Source organism: Bidens hawaiensis, unplaced genomic scaffold (assembly GCF_021521415.1).
Source record: "Bidens hawaiensis isolate Kalapana, Puna unplaced genomic scaffold, B.hawaiensis_p1.1 tig00009959_1, whole genome shotgun sequence".
Taxonomy (NCBI): domain Eukaryota; kingdom Viridiplantae; phylum Streptophyta; class Magnoliopsida; order Asterales; family Asteraceae; genus Bidens; species Bidens hawaiensis.
The window spans coordinates 301360-323233 of NW_027491755.1; the positions used below are offsets into that span (position 1 = coordinate 301360).

Here is a 21874-nt window from a genome sequence, read left to right on the forward strand (position 1 = left end):
AAATGCTCGAAAAAAATACCTAAATCATATAACACCTACACAAGTTATATATATTTACAAAAAACCATACACATTAAAAATGTATAAGCATATACATTAACAATAATCCATACATATCACATTAGCAATAACCCAACCTACACAGAAAACAAAATCCATACACATATTTTCCAATACCACAATAATGTGCATTAAACTTTATTTAAACCTATACAACAAAATATTAATAACCCATACACATCCTCTAATTATATATTTACAAAAATTCATATATAACCTACATAACTTTCCTTCCTATTTATTCGAACAACCCCTACACAGTAAAGCTACTCCTACACAGTATATATGCATGCCTAAAATAACGTTTTTCGTCTATTGTATACCACCTACATAAAACAAAACCTGCTACACCTTATTTTTTTAGTTTTTAAGTTTTGTTCTCTTGTCACACAATACTAGCATGTTTACGTTTTTTTTATATGTTTTCATGTATCATGTGTATGTTTTAAACCAACATATGAACAAATTAAATATTTTATTATGAAATATAAAAAAAAGAAAATTAGCATGGAATAAAATTACTCAATAAACAAAATAAAAAGAAAATCCAAACAAATAGCAATGTAAACTGAAAAGTTTAGAAAATTAACTTTGAGAAACAAAATTATGAAAAATATATTAACGTTAAGAGTCTAGAATAAAAAGTAGGTGCTCTTTCGAGTTTAAACCAAATAAATAATGAAATTTTCTAGCAAAGAAATTATTAAAGAAAAGTTTGGAGTAAAAATGGAAGGGGATAATTAATTCTAAACGTTGACATTAAATGTCTATACCTAGTTGACCAAATTACCCTTTTTCTTATTGAAAACTAGGACTTTAGCTTCATATTTATTACAAGTTCGCCACTTCTATTATAAACCATTGATTAACATATTAAATGTTCCAGATTTATTTCTTACATTTCTCGCAATAAATTGATTTCTCTCATGAACCATCCTATATATATATATATATATGTATATATATATATATATATAAAAGTTTAAGTTCAAAAAAGAAGTCATTTTATTATGAGAAGTGCGAGAAGTCATTTTAACCAATCACATAATATTCTTTTAAAATCTGAATATTTTAATTAAGAGGTTATATTAGTCATATACTCATTTTAATTTTGGTAACTGTTTGTTATTAATGGTAACGGACAAAACAATTTACTTTTACCTATTATTTATTTATGTTAGTTTATTTTAAACCAAAATATGAATTATGTCTCACGAAATATTGTAGACAATTTAAAATAGAATTGTATCAAGTTTCATAGATTACGTAAAACATTCAAAAATACCCAAATAATCCTCAATTTATAGTTCCCTACACCATTGTAGTTATTCCTACACTACTAGTCAAGTTAACCTACACACAGCTAACCCAAATCCCCTACACTAATAAAGTCGTTCCCTACAATCTTCAAGTGCCTTCTCAAATCATGTTATGTTATCTAAAAACATATATGTATACAACACCTACACATATCATTATACACCTACACACAACATGACTATAAACAAACTGATCATGATATTCCTACACGGCCTATAGTAATATAAAAAAACACATCAAAAGCCTTCACATATTAGCAATTACCTACACATCCAACTCAACAATCCCACGTCAACTTGCCAAATCTAATAATACTATTAAAGCAGTACATATTGTCCACATGACATTCAACCAGCCTCTCCACATCAATTATCCACATGTCATTCAACTAGCATCTCCACATCAATGTCACATCATTGCCAAGTCATCTATTTCCTTTCCTATCTTGTATATTATTAAATCAAAAATTATGTTAAGGATGGGAATCGAACCCTGACACAATCCCGAGATGAAAACTTAACAAATGCACAATCCCGAGATGCTACTCGATTTAACTCCAACTCCCTTAAAATCCAAACACGACATAGAAATCGCAGATGGTAAGCTAATCGAAATCTCCCACATCCTAAAAGGGTGTAAACTCAACCTCTCTGGTCATACGTTTGATATTGATCTCATGCCAGTTCCACTTGGCAGCTTCGATGCCGTGGTTGGAATGGACTGGTTGTCTAGAAACCGAGCCGAAATCATTTTCCAAGAGAAAATCATTCGCATTCCTCTCCCTAGCGGGGAAACTATATCCATCGTCAGCGAAAAGAGTGATACCGTTATAGGCATCATCTCTTGTATGAAAGCCCAAAAACACCTGCAAAAGGGTTATCACGCCATATTGGCTCTTGTCACCGATAAGAAAACCGAGGAAAAGAAAATCGAGGATATTCCAATCGTTTGTGACTTCACCGATGTTTTCCCTAAAGACTTGCCTGGTCTTCCCCCGCATAGGCATTGACTTAACTCCCGGAGCGGCACCCATTGCTCGAGCCCCGTATCGACTAGCACCAAACAAACTGCAAGAACTGTCCGTTCAGCTCCAAGAGCTTCTGGACAAGGGTTTTATCCGACCTAGTATATCTTCATGGGGAGCTCCGGTCTTATTCGTCAAGAAGAAGGACGGGTCTTTTCGGATGTGTATCGACTACCGAGAACTTAATAAGTTAACGATAAAGAATTGTTATCCACTTCCTCGTATCGACGACTTGTTTGATCAATTGCAAGGGTCTTGTTTTTATTCAAAAATCGATCTGAGGTCGGGCTATCACCAATTGAGAGTCCGGGATGAAGATATTTCAAAGACCGCCTTCAGAACTCGTTATGGCCATTACGAGTTTCTAGTCATGCCGTTCGGATTAACTAATGCTCATGCGGTTTTCATGGACCTCATGAACCGAGTCTGCAAACCGTACCTTGACAAATTTGTCATCATCTTTATAGACGATATCCTCATATACTCCAAAAATAAGGAGGAGCATGAGGAACACTTGCAACTCATTCTGGATCTCTTGAGAAAGGAGAAACCATATTCCAAATTCTCCAAGTGCGACTTTTGGATTCGTGAAGTCCACTTCCTCGAACATGTACTCAACGAGGCTAGAATACATGTCGATCAGGCTAAAGTCGAAGCCATTAAAAATTGGGCAACCCCAAAACCCCCCACCGAAGTCCGACAATTTCTTGGTCTCGCTGGTTACTATCGTAGATTCATTGAGGGATTCTCAAAAATCGCTCAGCCTCTTACAGCTCTGACCCAAAAAGGAATAGTTTACAAATGGAGCCATCCTCAAGAATCCGCCTTTCAACTGCTAAAAACCAAACTTTGTAGTGCGCCCATTTTATCATTACCAGACGGAGTGGATGATTTCGTAGTGTATTGCGATGCTTCGATCCAAGGTTTTGGTTGTGTACTTATGCAACGAGACAAGGTGATCGCGTACGCTTCTTGTCAGCTCAAAACTCATGAGAAAAATTATACGACCCACGACCTGGAGTTGGGTGCGGTAATCTTTCCTTTAAAAATTTGGAGACATTACTTGTACGATACCAAATGCACTATATACACCGATCACAAGAGTCTCCAACACATCCTAGAGCAAAAAGAGTTAAACATGCAACAACGTCGTTGGGTTGAACTTCTGAATGATTACGAGTGCGCAATAAAATATCACCCGGGTAAAGCAAACGTTGTAGCTGATGCTCTTAGTCGAAAGGAAACCAAACCCAGGCGTGTTCGAGCCTTACAACTAACTATCCATTCCGGTCTGCCCGATCAAATCCGTTCCGCCCAACTCGAAGCCGTAAAAGAAGAGAATAAGAAATCCGAAACTTTCAACGGTGCCGACAAACACCTGGAATCTGATGGTCTCCGTTACTTCATGGATCGAGTGTGGGTTCCACTTTACGGAGACTTAAGGGAACTTGTGATGGATGAAGCACACCGATCCAGGTATTCAATTCACCCGGGGTCTGACAAAATGTATCACGATCTAAAGACATTGTACTGGTGGCCGAACATGAAGGCTGAAATTGCAAATCATGTTAGGAAATGCCTCACTTGCGCCAAAGTTAAGGCCGAATACCAAAAACCGTCTGGCCTACTCGTACAACCAGAAATTCCGTCCTGGAAGTGGGAACAAATCTCCATGGATTTCGTATCTAAACTTCCCAAATCACCCAGTGGGTGCGATACTATCTGGGTGATTGTCGATCGTTTGACTAAATCTGCGCTGTTTCTCGCAATTAAAGAATCGGACAAGCTGGAGAAGCTTGCTCGTATTTATATAAAAGAAGTGGTGTCTCGTTACGGAGTACCAATTTCAATCATTTCGGAGTGTGACGCTCGATTTACTTCTCGTTTTTGGGAATCCTTGCACGAATCTCTTGGCTCGCGGTTGGATATGAGTACAGCATACCACCCACAAACCGATGGCCAGAGCGAGCGTACGATTCAAACGCTGGAGGACATGTTACGTGCATGCGTTATCGATTTTGGCAGTAACTAGGAAAGTCACCTCCCTCTGGTGGAATTTTCTTACAACAACAACTATCATACTAGCATAAAAGCAGCGCCTTACGAGGCATTGTATGGGCGTAAATGTCGATCACCCATATGTTGGTCGGAAGTGGGCGAAAGCCAGCTTACCGGACCTGAACTGGTACATGAAACTATGGAAAAGATCGTGCAAATTCGGAACCGAATGGCGGCAGCTCGTGATCGTCAAAAGAGTTACGCTGATAACTGTCGTAAGCCTTTGGAATTCCAAGAAGGGGAAAAGGTCCTTCTTAAAGTCTCACCCTGGAAGGGTGTAATCCGTTTCGGCAAACGAGGCAAATTAAATCCGCGTTACGTGGGACCATTTGAAATTTTGGAGAAAATCGGTCTGGTAGCCTACCGTCTAAACTTACCTGATGAACTTAATGGTGTTCACAATGTATTTCATGTGTCAAATCTAAAGAAGTGTGTATCCGACGATTCAGTCATTATTCCCTTAGACGAAATTCAAGTCGACGATCAGCTTCGATTTGTTGAGGAGCCGGTTGTGACAATCGTCAATTTCAGGTTAACTCCGTTAACTCAACTCCGTCAATTCAAACTTAAGATCATTGAATCTATAACGCACGCTTCATTACATTTAAACTAGGGTTTAAATGACGCTTAACATTTACTACATGTGTAGTCTTTCGGGAATTGCACCGAAACGCAAACGAGTTGACGCAAACGATTGATGAATAAACGAAAAATGTCAAAACAGTAATTATGTGATAATTATGTGTTAGACTTATGTGTTATGTGATAACATAGTATAAAACGCTAACTCAAGATGCAAACTAGTTAATTTAGGCTAGATAAGTAATACTTAGAAGTTGAGGGACTTGAGTGTAACATATTATGTTTATAAATAATACTAAACCTTAACCCTAAAACACTTTTCTTTTTCTTTCCCTCTAACCCCGATCGGAAACCCCTCCCCTTGCTCCCTTGGCTGCCGTCGACTTATACACACATATACACCATCAATTTCAAGTTTTGATCGAAGATTAAGGTGCTAGGAAGGTATAAAAGACTATCCTATGCATCCTTTATACTTAATTTTGATGTTTAATGGGTTAATTGAAAACCCTAGAAGCCAATTATGTGTGTATGTGTTTCATATGATGTATTGATGATGTATTGATGATGATTTGATAACTAGAATTGATATTGTTACGTGTTAATTGTTGTGTCTTTGATTTGAGTTCAAACAAAAACCCTAATCATGTATGTAATGTGTAATTGATGTGCATGGATAGTGATTATGGAGTCTAGAGTGTTATATGAATGAGTTATGGTTCATTGATAGTTAATATGTTGAGTTTGGATGCAAACAGTTTCTGGACAGATTGTGTTATTGATGTCTAATTGACTGTAACGAGGTGTAAATATGAGAATTGGTTGAGATTATGGATACTACAGTAAACTAGGTTGAGTCTAGTTTTTAAGGAATATAAACTTGTAATTTTTGGACAAGTAAAGGTTAACTTTTATGATTTTACAAAAACGTTGTGCAAAGCTGAGCTATTAGACCTGCTGTTAGGTTGTTTTGTAAATGTTATATCTCATGAACTACGAGACCAATTGGGTTGGTTCTACTTCTGGAAGTTGACTCATTGAGTTAGGAACCTAACCCAAGTGGTCTTGCATTTATTGGATTTTTCGTTTAACGGGAATTTCAAATAAAATTCTGTTGCGCATGAATTTGACTGTTATGAGTTTGCTGTAATGATTTGATGATTATGAGAAACCTATGTGGAATAAAAATATAATAAAATATGTTCTGGAAACCTAAGACATATATGCTTTTGTGATGATTTTTGGTAAATTAATTGATGTAAAGCCCTGTCACCGGTAACCCTACTTTCGTGTTGGATTTACTCATAAACACAGTTCTAAATATCAGAGTTAATTAAAACATTCGCGGAATTTAAAAACTTTCATAAAACATTTCATAACAAAACACGCCTTGTCTTAAAACATCATTTTGTCTTTCCAAATAAACGAAACATTAAACTTAAACGTCTTGAGTCTTTCGATGCCAGCCTCTTATTCAGTGCCACGTGTCTCCTCAAGCGAGCAGCCTCATCCTACTCACCTGCGTGCATACTAAAAGTCAGCTACGCTGAGTGAGTTCTAGTTAATCATACACTATACAATACACATAAACTTATATTCTTTCATTCATACTTTCATACTTTCATTCATACCTTCATTCATACTTTCATTCATACTTTCATACTTTCATACTTTCATTCATATTTTCTTTACATACATAATCCTACGTTTTAAAGAGCCTTTCGCCCTATAACCTCACAGATATTATAAGGGTCTGGTCCCTAACATCACAGATATTATAAGGGTCTGGTCCCCAACATCACAGTTATTATAAGGGTCTGGTCCCTAACATCACAGATATTATAAGGGTCTGGTCCCTAACATCACAGATATTATAAGGGTCTGGTCCCTCTTTCCTCGAATATTAGTAGGGTTCGGTTCCCTAGTTCTCGAATATTAGTAGGGTTCGATTCCCTCTTTGTTACCATACAACCACACATCATACCTCGAGTATTATTAGGGCTCGGTACCCTTTTCGTAACCATACAACCATCATTTTCTTCTTTTATTAACTTTATTACGTTCATACACATAAGCATACATATCATACTTACCTTATACATAGCGTTACAACCTGACAGTACGTGCAATATCCGAAGATCGTTCACGTACCATCAAGCAATCATTCATACATATCACATCATTCACATAAGGCATACACTTATCTCTTAGGATAAGCGTATTAACAAACATATCGAGTATGCACACAGCCCCGAAAGCATAACACATAAATGGGGCTAGAACTCACCTGAACACGGTTACGTTCACCGTTAATCGTAATCCCTTTCTTCAGTTGTGCACGGCTGACTGTATAACAAGTATACGTATCAATTAACTATCACTTCTCATATTGCATTTCTATCTTTATATGACCCACAACGAAGGGGGGTCCGGGGGCAGCGCCCCTGGCAGCGGGGTCTAGGGGCGGCAGCCCCTAGCAGGGTCCAAGGGGCAGAGCCCCTGGCTGGGGTCGAGCTGCCAGGTCAGCTTGGAAAAATTTTATTTCCATTAACTGTCTTAACACATTTTTCATTAGGTTTTTAATTTATTTCCTAATCGAACTTGACTTTAAGCGAAGTTAAACCTTAGGCGAACTTAGCTTTAAGCGAAGTTAAACCTTAAGCGAACTTAGCTTTAGGCGAAGTTATCAGTTAGGCGAACTTGGCCGTAAGCGAAGTTATCAATTAGGCGAACTTGGCCTCAGGCGAAGTTACCAGTTAGGCGAACTTGGCCGTAAGCGAAGTTATCAATTAGGCGAACTTGGCCTCAGGCGAAGTTATCAATTAGGCAAACTTGGCCTCAGGCGAAGTTATCGCTTTGAAGGCGAAGTTATCGCTTTGAAGGCGAAGTTGCCCAGTTCAGCCGCTGTTTGGTTTCTATCAAGCATTTTTGGCGATTTTAACACCCTTGTTATGGTTCAACATCACCCACTACGTTCCCCAACCGTTTTCGGTCGTTTATACACTATAAAGCTTGGATCTTGAAACTTCAAAGATCAAGAATCATACCTTTTTGTGCTTGTTTGGATCTCGTTTAACTTGTTTAATCACAACTAATCGTTCTCTCTCTCTCGGATCTTGTTCGTTCCTCTCTCGGCCGCCGGCCGTATGGCGGTGATGTGGTGTGTGTGTGTGTGTTTTGGAGTGTGTTAGAGAATAAGATGGAATGAGTGATGTTTTAGGGTTTAGGGGATATTTATATCCCTTAAAGCCCATGGACCTAAGGCCCATTCTCATTTAACCCATCTCAATTAATCTAAGTCCATGATCCGCTCCTTACTCGATATTAAATAATCAATAACGCGAAATCACTAAACATAACTTTCTTTACTCAACCTTAAAATTTTAGGATGTTACAATTGAGATGCTATGATCGGTGGAATAGTACAATCTTTCAAGTAGGATTTCTGTCTCGGTGGAACTAGCTGCTGAGTTTGGTAAAAATGCATGAAACATGATACTTGCTATATAGTTGTTATGTTTTGACCAAATTGCCCTTGCGGGGAATAATTGCTAATTGATTGTCATGATTTGACCAAATTGCCCTCATGGGGAATAATGGCTAGTTAATTGTTATGTGTTGACCAAATTGCCCTTACGGGGAGTAATTGCTAGTGATGTACTTTATGAATACATGACACGTAAATAATTGTTTACACATGTAACGTATCACAAATACATTTGTTAAAGTCACACACAATTCACAAACGAAACGCGAAACATGTTATGTGCATAGGTATTATGTGCCGGGTCTAGAGACTCGATAATATTCCGACACTTAGAAAAATCTCTTTGTTGTTTTAGAACGCTAGAGAGAGTTTTTCTGTGACGCGCATCTTGGTGAATTATTTTGGGAATACTTCGCAAACAGTGAGTTTCACTTTCCCCTTTTAAACTTTTTAAACGCTTTTCACTTGGGGGAGATAACATACTCCGAAACACATTTAAGATTTTGTTAATATAGATTATATATCACTTGTAAAGACTAAGTGGCAAACGCAATAACTAAAGTCCTTCATAACATCGAACCGGTTAATATTTGGATAATAGCGAGTCACTGTTGAGTAGTACTACTGGGTTTGACAAACCCCACCCAACGCTAAACTCGGCTGGAGGTCGAGCGGGTGTAATATTGGCTAAACACATACCATGGTCTGGATGACCTGGTGGCAAGGCAAATGATAAACAGTCAGCTTCGGTGTCGAACACTTAGTAATACTTGTTTTATAGGCTAGCTACCTATAGATATATAATTGACATAACACTATCTGGTAACGCAAAGGCTGTAACGCAAACGCTGTAACGCAAAACGCTTAACGCAAAACGCTGAACGCAAACGCTAAACATTTATTTTTATATAAACTTGTGAACTCACCAACCTTGTGTTGACACTTTTAGTATGTTATTCTCAGGTAGCCGAGGTGGGCGCGCGGTTTAGGAACATGCATTGCTTGAAACACTTTTAACTATGCAAACTTATTTTTAAACTGTTATCATTGGGTTTTAAGTCGTCCCGCGTGACGTAACATTGTTTGATATGGTTATATGCTTCCGCATTTAATTACTCGTGAACGTTTTCATGGTTTGAAACTTTGTTTTATGGTTTGATTATAACTAATGATTCCGATCCTGTTAGTTCACACCCTCTGACAGTAAAACTCCGTTAGTGGATTCTGAGGGTGTGACAGATTGGTATCAGAGCCATTGGTTATAGCGAACTAGAAGCTGCATGCATACTAGACTATAACCGCGACGACCCATTAGTTATAATGATACGCACTGCATAGATTTGTGTAGTCTCTGTTATCTTATCTCTTTACCTCTTTCACTCATACGCGCACGCATACACGGCTTACCTGTAGGAATGTCGACGCCGCCACCTTCATCATCATCTGATGCGATGACTCATGCTCACGGGAAGGAACTGCAGTTACCTACCGCATCGCCACCCCGAGTAGTCCCGGAACTCGAAGCTCCCGCACCGAAGAGGCACCGCCTACCCGGAGGCATGTACGAAAACGAAGTTAGCTGGGATTGGTACCCTAACATGATCAGACGTATGGTCTATCGCGAACAAGTTCCCCCGTTACCTCACCCGAACCACCCTGCTTATCCCAACACCCTACCACCCATAATCGAACCTGTAGAGCGAGTTTTCGCAGCTGTTGTTTCATGCTTGGAGCGTGACGTGGGTTACATGCGCTACACGAGAGCGAACGTTTCCGGACTGTTAAAAGACGGAACCGAGACTAAGGAGGAAATTGCCCGCATGGCAGCGGCAATGAAGGAAATGCAAGAGGCTAGTGATCAACAGATGAAGATCATGAGAAAGATGCAAGCCGAGATGGTAGACTTGCAAGAGCAACTCCAAGTAGCAAGGACCCGAACCGAGATAGCTTTAGAGCGTTGCGATGTGTTACAAATGCAACTTGTTCAGAACGCAGCCGAACCTGAGGCCGAGCTTGAGGCAGAGCCTGAAGAGGAACCTGAAGGAGATCCCGAAGAGGAGCCTGAGGAGGATCCCGAGGAGGAACCCGAAGAAGAACCGGAGGAAGAACCGGCTGAGGAGGAGGCACACTCGGACGTGTCCTCAGGCGACGACATCTCGGGATGATAATACCTAGATGGCTGGAAGAAACGCTGGACACGGACGTGGTAACATCAACTTGACTGCAGCTGAACTCCAAACTCTGCTGAACGACCATGCAGCGGCCGCTCTAGCCGCACACGTTCAGAATCAAGCTGGAGGTCCAAGTGGAACGTGTACTTTCAAGAATTACCTTGACTGCAAGCCCAGTTCGTTTAAGGGCACTGAGGGAGCTATAGGCTTCCTGCGTTGGGCTGAGAAGGCCGAGTCGGCATTTGAGATGTGTAATTGTCCCCCTGCCAGTAGGGTCAAATTCGCTGCTTGAACACTTGAGGATTCTGCCCTCACTTGGTGGAATTCGAACATACAGATCCTTGGATTGGAACTGGCTAACGCGATGAACTGGGAGGAGTTCAAGAACATGATGCGAGAAGAGTACTGTCCGAGAGAGGAGATTGCAAAGTTGGAATCCGAGTTTTGGTCATTGAAGATGGTGGGTTCAGAAAACGAAGCCTACACTACCCGTTCTCACGAGTTAGCTGTGATGTGTCCGCGGATGGTGGATCCGCCGAGTAAGAGGATTGAAATGTATATTGATGGGTTAGCACCGCAAATTCAGGGCATGGTGACGTCTTCTAGACCAGCCACGATTCAATAAGCTATTCGGTTAGCTCACAAACTAACGGATCAAGCAGTGACCCAAGGTGCGCTACCACCTAGGGGTTCAACCATCAAAGCCCGTGACAACCCAAGTACTGACAACAACAGCAACAGCAACCAGAGCAGCAGAAAAAGAAAGTTTGACAACACCAGATCCTCATCCTCGAATCCCCCACAGCAACAACACTACCGTAAGCCCGAATTCACTCGGAGCTTCAACAATCAGGGTCACAACAACAATAACAACGGTAGCGGGCAGGGTTCGAGCGGATATGCTGGGAAATATCCGAAATGCAACAGGTGCAACTATCATCATGCTGGCCCGTGTGACCGTGTCAAATGTCAGAGATGCGGAAAAATGGGTCACCAGGCAAAGGAATGTAGAGGAGACCTTGCGGCAAAGGGTGCTCCTAAACCACCCAAGACAACCAAGGGATGTTTTGAGTGTGGACAAGAGGGACATTTTAAGAAAGACTGCCCTAAGCTGAAACAGAACGACAACAATGGAGGTAATGGAAGTGGCAGTGGTGGTGGAAACAATGGAAAAGGAAGAGCTTTTGTTATTGGGTCGGGTCAAGCCCGCAATGATCCGTACGTGGTGACTGGTAAGTTCCCTGTGAATGATTGTTTTGCTTCTGTATTGTTTGACACTGGAGCTGATAGGAGTTTTGTGTCGAAAGCCTTTAGCCAACTCTTAGACTTAACTCCAACTCCGTTAGACACTAAGTTTCCTGTTGAATTAGCTGACGGTAAGACTATAGTAACGACGCATGTACTTGCGGGATGTAAGTTAAAACTGTCAGGTCATGTCTTTGATATCGACCTTATTCCTTTTACGCTTAGTAGTTTCGATGTCATGGTCGGCATGGACTGGTTATCCGAGAACCGAGCGAAGATTATATGTCACGACAAGATAGTTCACATTACTACCCCTTCCAGCGAGATCATTTCGATCCGGGGGGAGAGAAGCGGCATGACCACCAGCGTCATTACCCTCATGAAGGCGCAGAAGTACCTGCGAAAGGGTCATCCGGCAATTTTGGCGCAGATTGTTGAGAAACCCACGGAGGAGAAGCGAATTGAAGATATACCAGTTGTGCGAGATTTTCCGGAAGTTTTCCCGGAGGATTTGCCCGGACTCCCTCCTATACGTCAAGTCGAATTCCAAATCGAGTTGACACCCGGTGCAGCACCCATAGCACGAGCCCCGTATCGGCTCGCACCGGCGGAGCTTCAGGAGTTGTCCACTCAGTTGCAAGATTTGTTGGATAAGGGTTTTATCCGACCTAGCCCATCGCCATGGGGAGCCCCTGTCTTGTTTGTCCGAAAGAAGGACGGGACCTTCCGCATGTGTATCGACTACCGGGAGTTGAACAAGGTGACGGTCAAGAACCGTTATCCTTTACCCCGAATTGATGATTTGTTTGACCAGCTTCAAGGATCGAGTTACTACTCGAAGATCGATCTGCGATTTGGTTATCACCAACTAAGAGTGCGCGAAGAAGATATTTCAAAGACGGCTTTCAGAACACGGTATGGTCACTACGAGTTTTCGGTTATGCCTTTTGGCCTAACCAACGCACCAGCCGTATTTATGGATCTCATGAATCGAGTATGCAAGGCTTACCTCGACAAGTTTGTGATTGTTTTCATTGATGATATTCTCGTCTACTCCAAGAACGAAGCTGATCATGAAGAACACTTAAGGGTAATTATGGAATTATTGAAGAAGGAACAACTGTATGCTAAACTCTCGAAATGTGAGTTTTGGCTTCGCGAGGTTCACTTTTTAGGACATGTGATCAACGAGAATGGTATCCATGTCGATCCCGGTAAGGTAAAGGCCATCAAAAACTGGGAAGCACCTAAGACTTCGACTGAGGTGCGGCAATTCCTAGGACTGGCCGGCTACTACCGACGTTTCATCGAGGGATTTTCAAAGATTGCTCAACCCCTCACCGCTTTGACTCACAAAGGCACTAAGTACAATTGGGGTGACGCGCAAGAATCCGCTTTTCAACTGTTGAAAACCAAACTCTGTAGCGCCCCTATTCTAGTCCTCCCCGAGGGAACGGAAAATTTTGAGGTACACTGTGACGCATCGATACAAGGTCTCGGTTGTGTGCTGATGCAACTCGAGAAGGTTATAGCTTACGCCTCTCGACAACTACGGGTTCACGAGAAGAACTACACGACCCATGATTTGGAACTTGGAGCTGTGGTGTTTGCCCTTAAGATATGGAGGCATTACTTGTACGGTACCAAGTTTACCATTTACACCGACCACAAGAGTCTCCAACATATCTACGATCAGAAGGAGCTGAACATGCGACAGCGCCGTTGGGTCGAGCTGCTCAAGGATTATGATTGTGCCATCAAGTATCACCCTGGCAAGGCCAATGTAGTGGCCGACGCCCTCAGCAGAAAAGAAACAGATAAACCCAGACGAGTGCGAGCATTGCAACTCACGATTCATGCAAACTTACCTGACCAGATTCGCAAGGCGTAACACGAAGGTTTGAAAGATGATAATCTTCCATCGGAACTCATGCGGGGCATGAACAAGCAACTTGAAACCAGATCGGACGGTCCGATATTTTGAGAACCGGATTTGGGTTCCACGGTTCGGAGAGTTGAGAACTCTGGTGATGGACGAAGCCCACAAGTCCCGATATTCTATCCACCCTGGCGCAGATAAAATGTACCATGACTTAAAGGCACTTTACTGGTGGCCGAACATGAAAGCCGACATTGCCACCTACGTGAGCAAATGCTTGACTTGTGCCAGAGTCAAAATATAATACCAGAAACCATCTGGTCTACTGCAACAACCGGAACTCCCAATGTGGAAATGGGAACACATCTCAATGGATTTTATTACGGGTTTACCTAAGACACCGACGGGATGCGATACCATCTGGGTGATCGTTGACCGGTTGACTGAGTCTGCACACTTCTTAGCGATTAAGGAATCGGACAAAATGGAAAGACTGACTCGCGTCTACATGAAGGAAGTAGTGTCTAGACACAGAGTGCCTGTCTCAATCATTTCTGATCGAGATTCTCGTTTCACTTCACACTTTTGGAATTCGCTGCAAAGCGCACTAGGCACCCGTCTTGATATGAGCACAGCATACCATCCTCAGACGGATGGGCAAAGTGAACGAACTATTCAGACCCTGGAGGATATGTTGCGTGCATGCGTGTTGGATTTCGGAAAAAGTTGGGAACTGCACTTACCTTTGGTAGAGTTTTCGTATAATAAAAGCTACTACGCAAGTATTAAAGCGGCGCCGTTTGAAGCGCTGTACGGACGGAAGTGTCGATCACCACTCTGCTGGGCAGAGGTGGGTGACAGTCAAATCACTGGTCCAGAACTGGTACTCGAAACTTCGGAAAAGATTGTTCAAATCCGAAATCGCATGGCAGCAGCACGAGATCGCCAAAAGATTTACGCCGACAAGCGCCGAAAGCCTCTCGAATTTCAAGTGAACGATCGAGTGTTACTCAAAGTCTCACCTTGGAAAGGTGTGGTTCGCTTTGGTAAGCGAAACAAACTCAACCCACGATATGTTGGTCATTACCGGATAACTGAGCGTATTGGTCCGGTGGCGTACCGACTGGACCTACCAACGGAACTAAGTGGCGTACACGATGTTTTTCACGTATCCAATTTGAAGAAATGCCTATCTGATGAAACCCAAGTAGTCCCTATGGAGGAACTGCAAGTCGATGAACAGTTACGCTTCATTGAAGAACCAGTTGAAGTTTTGGACTGGGAAACCAAAACACTCAAGCACAGCAAAATTCCAATCGTTAAGGTTCGTTGGAACTCGAGACGTGGACCGGAGTTCACGTGGGAACGCGAGGATCAAATGATGAAGATGTATCCTCACCTTTTTGAAGGGCTGACCAAACACAGAAAACCGCGAAACCCGGCAAACCGTCAGAAATCACCGGAGGTATGAGTTAAATTTCGGGACAAAATTTATTTCTACTAGGGGATGATATGACAAACTGAAAATTTTTCTTACTTTTTCAGACACTCATCACGACTTGACTCAAATTTTCGGGACGAAAATTCTTTAACATAGGAATGATGTGACAATCGTCAATTTCAGGTTAACTCCGTTAACTCAACTCCGTCAATTCAAACTTAAGATCATTGAATCTATAACGCACACTTCATTACATTTAAACTAGGGTTTAAATGACACTTAACATTTACTACATGTGTAGTCTTTCGGGAATTGCACCGAAACGCAAACGAGTTGACGCAAACGATTGATGAATAAACGAAAAATGTCAAAACAGTAATTATGTGATAATTATGTGTTAGACTTATGTGTTATGTGATAACATAGTATAAAACGCTAACTCAAGATGCAAACTTGTTAATTTAGGCTAGATAAGTAATTCTTGGCATCTCAGGGGGAGACAAGCTGTAAAGGCGACGAGTTAAGGACAAAGAAGAGAAATGATAGAGACGATGATCCCAATGCATCGAAAGGTGCAGGTGGTGAGTTGCCAAGAACTACTCAAGCTCTTGGGACTTCCACAGCTGAGGGGGAGTCTGCAGGTGCGGCTGGCAGTTCTGGTGGTGATGAGGTGGTGATGGTTGATGATGAAGATGATGTGATTGATGCTTTGAAAGAATTGGATGATGATATGCTAGATGATGATGTGATGTTTGATGATGATGTGCTGCCAATTGAGGAGATTGAAAAGATTGGTGCAGAAATTGTGATTGAAGATGAGATTGAAGAAGGTGAGATAATTGAGGAAAATGTTGAACACGAGATCCCAGATGTTGAGAAAGCCGATATGGGTAATGAGATGGCAAATGATGAGACTGAATGGGAGGAGCAGCCTAGGTGGAAGGAAGGCTATGCTCATTGGTTTATCAAAACTAAGAAGCCTGCTGTTCCAACCATGTTCAAGAAAAGTTATAATATCAAAGGCTACGCTGAGTCGAAGAAATGAATTATTTGTTGGCTATATGATGAACAGCTAAAAGTGTTCGTGGTGAAAAGATATGATGGTATTCAATACTTTAAGAGAACTTTAAGATCTCTCAATACATTGCCTGAATGTGAGGTGAAGGATTTGGCTAGATTGGGGTTGATTAATAGAAGTGACGACAACATGGCCAGAGTTATTGGGAAGATCGTGTGGAAAGAAAGAATTAAAGAAAAGAAGTTTGAGTTATTAAAGCCACAGAAGGGAAAGCTAGTGGAAGATAAAGAAAGGGGAATGAGAGCAGATGGCAAGCCTTGGATGGTAATGAAGTACAAACCGATTCGGTGTCTTAAAGATGTGCCGATGAAGACAATGCCCAAGGATGTGTTAAAGAACCTTAAATGGTGGTATGTTGATTGCCAGACTGCTGAAGCCGTGATGGAAGACGAAGACGAACAAGAAGTGCTAAGAGTGTATGATCCGATGCATCTTGTTAATTTATCGCAAGCTGATCTGCAGGTGCTCAATGAAAAGAAGATATTTTATATTCCTGCTTGGAAAGACGAAGCGAGGAAATATCAGCGAGTAGTCACGGTATGTGTGAGAGAAGGAGTACATGCATGAAGACAAAGAGATTGAAGGTTACAAGACACGTGCTTGAAGATCAAGACATGAAGCTACTGCCAAGGGGGAGTCTGTTGGTGCATAATGTCAGTAGTTCATAGTCTAGTGTCTGTAATTGAGTCTGTAATGTTAATTATGTTTTATATATGTCTTAAGCGAAGTTACTGACAAGTTCGCTGTTTAGGCGAACTTGTTAGTCAAGCGAAGTTATGGACAACTTCGCCTGAACATGCCAGGCGAAGTTGTCGTGTATTTATATACCTAGGTTACGGCTTGGTTTAGGTAGAGTTCCAGTCAGTTGTTCGTGTTAGTTTGTTCGAGTTGTTACGAGAGCTGTAACGTGTGCCTGTAATAGTGATATCGTATCACGTGTTTGAGTTATTATATAACGTGTGTTCGTTTCGTGTGTTCGTGTGATTCGTGTTCTATACTCGTAACGATCTACGCAGGGATTCCGCACCTGAGTTGATCGAGATATCTCGTGCGATCCGTCCAGGGAACCTACAGTTGGTATCAGAGCATTTGCTCGATTGTGTGGTTCGGGATATTCAAGCGGGTGTAGAAATCGTCCCGTTTCGACTATTCGCGGGACGTATTTTCTGTGTTTTTGAGTCAATCTTACCTCCTACCATCGTATTCAAGCCTTTGCACCGTCAAAAACCTCGTAAAATCCAGATTTCAGATCTGCAAAAACGTCCGTGTTCATCAGGCGAAGTTGCCGTCAGGATACGTAGGGTTTCAACGAAGATATAAGGTTAAGCGAAGTTATCCACAACTTCACCTACCTTCTCAAGTTCGCCTAACTCAGCGAAGTTCTCTACAACTCCGCCTACCTCCTAAGTTCGCTTACCTTAAGCGAAGTTAATCATCAGCGAAGTTAATCAGCGGCGAAGTTAAGGCTTAGGCGAAGTTATCCGTAACTTCGCCTACAGTACTTTTCAGAAAATTTTTTGATTTTCTTACTTTTCAGGAAAGATGTCGTCGATTAACATCTCTGAGTTAGTAAAGATGGAAGTAGAAGTAGGGTCAGCTACTAAGGCCCCAAGGTTGCTGAAGGGAACCGATTTCGTTGCATGGAAGGATCGGTTCATACAATATGTCAAATACCAGGATGCGAAGATGTGGGTATGCATCCAGGATGGTTATATTCCACCAGTTATGGAGTATGAAGGTCGTGATCAAATCAAAAAGTATAGCAAAATGGAAGAAGAAGAGAAAAAGATGTATGAGGCCGAGAGCAAGGCTCATGCTGCTATTACTATGGCTCTTCCACAAGAGATCCTTCATACGTTTAGAAAGTATACGTCAGCAAGAGAGCTTTGGGAAGCTCTTGAGAACAGATTTGAAGGGAATGTAGGAATCCGTGCTTCAAAGATAAAATTGCTCAAAACCCAGTTCTCAGTCTTCAAGTATTTAAAGAATGAATCTTTAGATGATATTATCACTCGATATTACCATCTGATGACTAAATTGAGCAACTATTCAATTTCCTACCGAGAAGAAGAAATAGTTGAGAAGCTTCTAGATGCTCTCCCACCAAAATGGGAGATGTACACTGTGCTGATGAGGGAAGACAAAGACTTTCCCACATATGATCTAGAAACGGCAGTCAACAAGCTCAGAACCTTTGAGCTTAACATGGTCAGAAAGGAGACACCTACGGATCAGGTTCAAGATCCAGGTATGTATGGAGCTAAAGTCAACACTAGCTCAGGATCGAAGACTGAATCTGCTGCCTACTACTCGAAGGGAGAGTCGGGCGCAAACTCATCATATGATGGGCATGTGTCAGTCAACACAAATGGTGATGTTTGCTATGTAGCAGGTGGATCGAGTGGTTCTCAACCCCAGGTAAGCAAGAGTAGTTGCTCTCCAAGTATTCCCAGCAACAACTACTCCAAGATGCCTATGAGTGTCAAGTCTGCTGAAGAGCAGTTTGGTCTCTATGCTTCTTTTATTGCTTCCTATGACAACTACATTCAAGGGAAGATTGTTGATCCAGCTGTGTTGGATGAAGACTATGACCAGATTGATGCTGATGATCTGGAAGAAATGGATCTACAATGGCAGATGGCCATGATCGTGAGAAGAGTGAAGCGGTTTATGAGAAAGACCGGAAGGAAGTTTGTCGGTGGAAGGCCAGGGTTCGACAAGACGAAGGTAAGATGCTACAATTGTCAGCAAAACGGTCACTTTGCAAAGGAATGCTGGAATGAGCGTGTGGAACGAAGTCAGGGAAGGTCTACACAGCATAATGAGGGTAGAAAAGATTATAGTGCCATGATGTCCAGAGAAGATGGTGAATACAACTGGAACCTGCATTCTAAAGAAACTTTTGAGCAGTCAAATTTGGCGAAGGTTGAAACTAAAGAAAGTGAGAAGGTTACCGGAGAAGAAAAAGCTTTCATGGCAGATGTTAAAGACCAGCTCTCCGAGGTATGTTCTAAACCTACATGTTCTAAATGTGAAAACTTGTCTGAGCAATTAGCAACTATAACCGATCAGTATGTTAGGTTGGATGCTGAATTTAAAACCCTAAAAGAAGATCATCATTTTACAAAAGCAAGAGAAAATAGCTATAAAGTCAAAATAAAAGCTTGTGAAAAAGATGTTAAAAGTCTAAAAACAAAACTTGCTGAAAAAATTGAAGTGATTGATTTAAGCTATTGAGTTTTGGAAGAAAAAACCAAACTAATTGCTGATAGAGAAAAACAGATTGCTGATCACCAGGTTAAAGTGGTGGAACTGAATAGAAAACTAGAGCAGTTCAGAAATTCCTCTGCTATTCTTGATCACCTTGTTAGTGATCAAGGTTCCTCTGTTAAGAGAGGAGGAATTGGTTATCATGAGGTTCCACCACCGTATAATCACAATTACACTTTTAACCCTAGTGTTCAGAAATCTGTTGACTTTGAGGTTGCTCAGACAGTACCAGTTAAAGTAACTTGTAAAGAACCAAATGTTAGTGGAGGCGAAACAAGTTCGCCTGTTTCAAGTGTTAAAATTTCTGATCCAAGTCCAGTCTCATCGGATTCGGATAAGTCATCCGAGTCTGGTAAGACAAAAGAGGAGGTGGTATTACCCAATGGTGGAGAGAAAGATAAGACGAATAAAAAGAGTACTCCACTAAACCCGTACGTCCCACCATATGTGAGACGAACGGGCGGTAATAAAGCCTCGACATCTAAAACACCGGTTGATAAAAAGGTTGAGCATAGGTGTTGTTTTAGGTGTAATCAATTAGGGCACCTAGTTGCAGATTGCCCTCTGAAGCAGCGATTCAGAGGAGTAAGGCCTACTAAAACTGAGAATAAGCCTAATAGTAATTATCATGCTGCTAAAAATGAAAACCATTCAAAATTCAAAAATGTGACTAATTCAGGTTTTCATAGAAACAAATCTCAGTTTTACACTGCTAATAACCAAACCACAAGCTATAATTCTTTCAATTCACAAAGGTTTGGAAGGCCTCACAATCAATCTTCAAGGAGATATCCTAATAGGACTTACAGGAATTATCCAGAGACTAACTTTGGAAAGCCAAAGTTTGGGATGTATAGATCCAAGACCAATTGGTCTTGGGTCCCTAAATTCTAATCTTTTGCTTTATCGTGCAGGAACAGTTGAACAGGGCTGCCAATAATCTTTGGGTTGTGGATAGCGGCTGTTCCCGGCACATGACGGGTAACAAAAACTTGTTACACGATTTGAAACCTGTTCAAGGAGGGAGAGTGAGCTTTGCCGGTGAAAGTGGAGACAAGATTACAGGAATGGGAACGGTGTCGAACGGAAAGATGACATTGGAGAAAGTTAACTTTGTGGAAGAATTGAAGCACAATCTGCTGAGTGTGTCGCAGATCTGTGATAAGGAGTACACCGTTCACTTTACAAAGAATGAGGCGATTGTGTTACAACCTGGTTTTCAGATACCAGAGGAGTGGATTGTGATGAAGGCTCCACGTGAGAGGAATACGTACATTATGGATATGAGGTCGACTGAAATGGCCACGGAAGAATCATGCCTTATGACAAAAGCGAGCGAATCGGAGTCCGAATTGTGGCATAGGAGAATGGGGCACATTCATCTTCGGAAGATGAACCACATTGTCAAGAATGGACTTGTGCTGGGCGTTCCCTTGAAAAGTTTCAATTTTGAAGACAAATGTCTACCGTGCAAGAAGGGAAAGTAGCACAAGAAATCCCATCACACCAAGAAGGTCAATTCAATTGCCAGTACCCTAGAATTGCTTCACATGGATCTCTTCGGTCCCGTGAATGCAAAAAGTCTAGGAGGTACTTCATACTGCTTGGTGATCACTGATGACTACTCACGATATTCGTGGGTATATTTCCTGAAATCAAAAGATGAAACGGCTCAGATGGTGAAGAATTTGATTACCAAAGTTGAGAACGTTATGGATAAAAGGGTTAAGTTCATCAGAAGTGACAATGGAACGGAGTTCAAGAATTTTGAAATGGAGATCTTCTGCCTTCAGAAAGAGATTGAACACCAGTACAGCGCTCCGTATACACCACAACAGAATGGAGTGGCTGAAAGGAAGAATAGAACATTAATTGAAGGAGCCAGAACTATGCTGGCTGATTCAAAGCTTCCTGTGGTGTTCTAGACTGAAGCTGTTGCTACAGCCTGCTATATCCTCAATAGAGTCTTGACGATTAAACGACTTAATAAAACGTGATATGAGCTTATGCATGGGAGGAAGCCCAACTTGAGTGGTCTTGAACCATTCGGGTCCCCTTGTTCGATTTTAAAGACAAATTCTAAATTTGGTGAAGTAGCCGATGAAGGAATCTTAGTCGGTTATGTTGTTGGGACACCCAACAGACGTGTCTTTAATACATCGACCAGCAAGGTTGAGGTGGTGTGTAACACCGATATCACAAGTTACCAACCGCCAAAACCAAGCAACGGACCTGCTGAGTTTTTCGACTATGTTAAAC

The 21874-nt window shown here is 41.5% G+C and overlaps 1 protein-coding gene across 1 annotated transcript; it reads left to right on the plus strand.

The window, feature by feature from the left end:
• The first annotated feature begins 1903 nt into the window (after positions 1-1903).
• Positions 1904-2389, plus strand: LOC143533966 (uncharacterized). Its single transcript, XM_077028583.1, has one exon. It carries the CDS (start codon positions 1904-1906, stop codon positions 2387-2389), a length of 486 nt encoding a protein of 161 aa, XP_076884698.1.
• Positions 2390-21874: the final 19485 nt, after the last annotated feature.